The following is a 3,369-nucleotide window of genomic DNA, read 5'->3' on the forward strand; positions in this document are numbered from 1 at the left end:
AACCTACCATTCTCCATCGCTAGAGGTGAATTATTATTTTGTAAAATGAATCAAGACTAAAACAATTAGATAATTAAATTAAAAATTTTGCAGTACACGTGAAAGAAATTAAATTCGAAATGATTCCCAAATATAGGTACCAAGTACATTTTCTTAATGGCATGAATCAAAAAACAGGCATCAAAACCATCCATAACATTCCGCTGAGGTGAATTCTATTTTGCTAAAATGATCAAACTAAACAATTAGATAAGAAATTAACAAATTTGCCAACACGTAAGGGAGAAATAAATTTCGAACGAAATGACGTTCCCAAGTATAGGCGCTACCATACATTTAATCACTTTAATGCATTTTGGAATCCACAATAAGACCGATCAGTTCGCCAACAATTACCAATCCTCATCCATCGCTTGAGGTTAATGTTAATAAAAATTCATTGCTAAAATGGATCAAGACTAAAACAATTAGATAATAAATTAAAAATTTGGCAGTACACGTAAGGGAAATAAATTCGAAATGAGTTCCCAAGTATAGGCGTACCATACATTTTCTTAATGATTGAATCAAAAAACACATCAAAACCATCCATCCATCGCTGAGGTGAATTTTATTTTGTAAAATGAATCAAGACTAAAACAATTAGATAATAAATTAAAAATTTGGCAGTACACGTAAGGGAAATAAATTCGAAATGAGTTCCCAAGTATAGGCGTACCATACATTTTCTTAATGATTGTGTTACGAACGCCATCCATTCGAGCCATATTAGCTCATTGATTGATACACTACAAGCATAACGTCAGTCTCAGATCGTATTTGTTACAAGAAGGATGCAAAGTCATCGCAATAGAGATCTGTTTCTCGAATAGTTTTGTATATTTACGACAGACAGGAAGGGAACACTAGTCGTAAGTTAAGATTAAATTCAGTCCTAATGACTGAGATTTGAATATTTGTGTTTCGTTCTGTTTGTTATAGAATTTAAAAGCTTTCGCCTATCAAATAAACAAGAATTTCATTGGATATCACCTCGACTTGTTTTACATTTGATTATCACGGCGGTGCTGTTTAAAACTGGTCCAAATCCCAATAATTCCAAATCGTCTCGTCGTAACACTTTTAAATTGACTAATTTGGATCCAGCAATTGGCAATTGGATAGTCCGCCAAGCGATTACAATCTGGTCACGTTCAGCGTCGGAGCACATTTGAGGTTATGTGTACATCAAACGACATCAACTGAAAACGTGGAGTCAATGGAACAAATTGGTTAAACATCGAGGCTTCCGGAGAAAATTTATCGCTTCGCAATACAATTGGGTTTGTGGTCATATTAACGAGAATTTATTCAAACAGCAATATGCCGCCGCAATGTTCGAGAAAAGGCAATTGTTGCTGTCACCGAATTGACAACAGCGTAGTGGAGGGCATACAAGCGAATCAGTGGTATCGAAACAAAGTGCAAGCGAAATTGGAATTCAACAGCAAAGAACATCATAGGCACCGACCGAGTTCAGCATGGAATTTATCAATTCGAGCACCAGTAGAGCCACATCACGCACATCATGTGAACCACACTGCTAATGCAGAGCACCGTCATTTCGATAGTCGACAAATGAATTCGAAATCTGGACAATCGTGTAACAGAAACGTTGACGAAACTATGAACCAGTACACTCCAATCGAAAGCGATCCGAATTGGAAACGAACAGCAAATCGAAATTCATTCATATGTAACAAAGGAGTTGAGATTAGTAATGCAACTGCGAAGCACATATGGAGTCATGAATCGAATCAAATACATCGGCATAGAATCAACGACACCAGCGATCATTGGGTGTGTCATCATGCGGTAGACCAGTCATCTAGAATCCATTGTGGACGAATATACTATCTACAAGGTGATATACATGGGCAGATCGATCTAACTAATCAACGATCAGGTGGTGAAGCGTACATGGCTCGATTGTTCTGTTCTACGAGATGGAGTTTAGCTGCAGTACCTGACAGCGAAACTGGGGGGACTGTTACGAACGCCATCCATTCGAGCCATATTAGCTCATTGATTGATACACTACAAGCATAACGTCAGTCTCAGATCGTATTTGTTACAAGAAGGATGCAAAGTCATCGCAATAGAGATCTGTTTCTCGAATAGTTTTGTATATTTACGACAGACAGGAAGGGAACACTAGTCGTAAGTTAAGATTAAATTCAGTCCTAATGACTGAGATTTGAATATTTGTGTTTCGTTCTGTTTGTTATAGAATTTAAAAGCTTTCGCCTATCAAATAAACAACAATTTCATTGGATATCACCTCGACTTGTTTTACATTTGATTATCACGGCGGTGCTGTTTAAAACTGGTCCAAATCCCAATAATTCCAAATCGTCTCGTCGTAACACTTTTAAATTGACTAATTTGGATCCAGCAATTGGCAATTGGATAGTCCGCCAAGCGATTACAATGTGGTCACGTTCAGCGTCGGAGCACATTTGAGGTTATGTGTACATCAAACGACATCAACTGAAAACGTGGAGTCAATGGAACAAATTGGTTAAACATCGAGGCTTCCGGAGAAAATTTATCGCATCGCAATACAATTGGGTTTGTGGTCATATTAACGAGAATTTATTCAAACAGCAATATGCCGCCGCAATGTTCGAGAAAAGGCAATTGTTGCTGTCACCGAATTGACAACAGCGTAGTGGAGGGCATACAAGCGAATCAGTGGTATCGAAACAAAGTGCAAGCGAAATTGGAATTCAACAGCAAAGAACATCATAGGCACCGACCGAGTTCAGCATGGAATTTATCAATTCGAGCACCAGTAGAGCCACATGACGCACATCATGTGAACCACACTGCTAATGCAGAGCACCGTCATTTCGATAGTCGACAAATGAATTCGAAATCTGGACAATCGTGTAACAGAAACGTTGACGAAACTATGAACCAGTACACTCCAATCGAAAGCGATCCGAATTGGAAACGAACAGCAAATCGAAATTCATTCATATGTAACAAAGGAGTTGAGATTAGTAATGCAACTGCGAAGCACATATGGAGTCATGAATCGAATCAAATACATCGGCATAGAATCAACGACACCAGCGATCATTGGGTGTGTCATCATGCGGTAGACCAGTCATCTAGAATCCATTGTGGACGAATATACTATCTACAAGGTGATATACATGGGCAGATCGATCTAACTAATCAACGATCAGGTGGTGAAGCGTACATGGCTCGATTGTTCTGTTCTACGAGATGGAGTTTAGCTGCAGTACCTGACAGCGAAACTGGAGGGACTGTTACGAACGCCATCCATTCGAGCCATATTAGCTCATTGATTAATACACTACA

At 38.6% G+C, this 3,369-nt stretch overlaps 1 protein-coding gene across 2 annotated transcripts; it reads left to right on the plus strand.

Annotated features, from left to right (window-relative positions):
- Positions 1-747: 747 nt before the first annotated feature.
- On the plus strand, positions 748-3,359 carry LOC119082493. 2 transcript variants are annotated; one of them, XR_005088649.1, is made up of 3 exons: positions 748-911; positions 982-2,199; positions 2,270-3,358. XR_005088649.1 is itself a non-coding variant. In XM_037192007.1 (2 exons), exon 2 carries the CDS (start codon positions 1,363-1,365, stop codon positions 2,086-2,088), a length of 726 nt encoding a protein of 241 aa, XP_037047902.1. In that variant the 5' UTR covers positions 748-911; positions 982-1,362; the 3' UTR covers positions 2,089-3,359. The 2 variants fall into 2 exon arrangements, 1 of the variants encoding a protein (XP_037047902.1); XM_037192007.1 differs by having other exon boundaries at positions 982-3,359.
- Positions 3,360-3,369: the final 10 nt, after the last annotated feature.

Source organism: Bradysia coprophila, unplaced genomic scaffold (genome assembly GCF_014529535.1).
Source record: "Bradysia coprophila strain Holo2 unplaced genomic scaffold, BU_Bcop_v1 contig_452, whole genome shotgun sequence".
Lineage (NCBI taxonomy): Eukaryota > Metazoa > Arthropoda > Insecta > Diptera > Sciaridae > Bradysia > Bradysia coprophila.

What these genes read in the sequence shown, in the direction of transcription:
- LOC119082493 (XM_037192007.1), top strand. Translation starts at nt 1,363, where the DNA reads ATGCCGCCGCAATGTTCGAGAAAAGGCAATTGTTGCTGTCACCGAATT.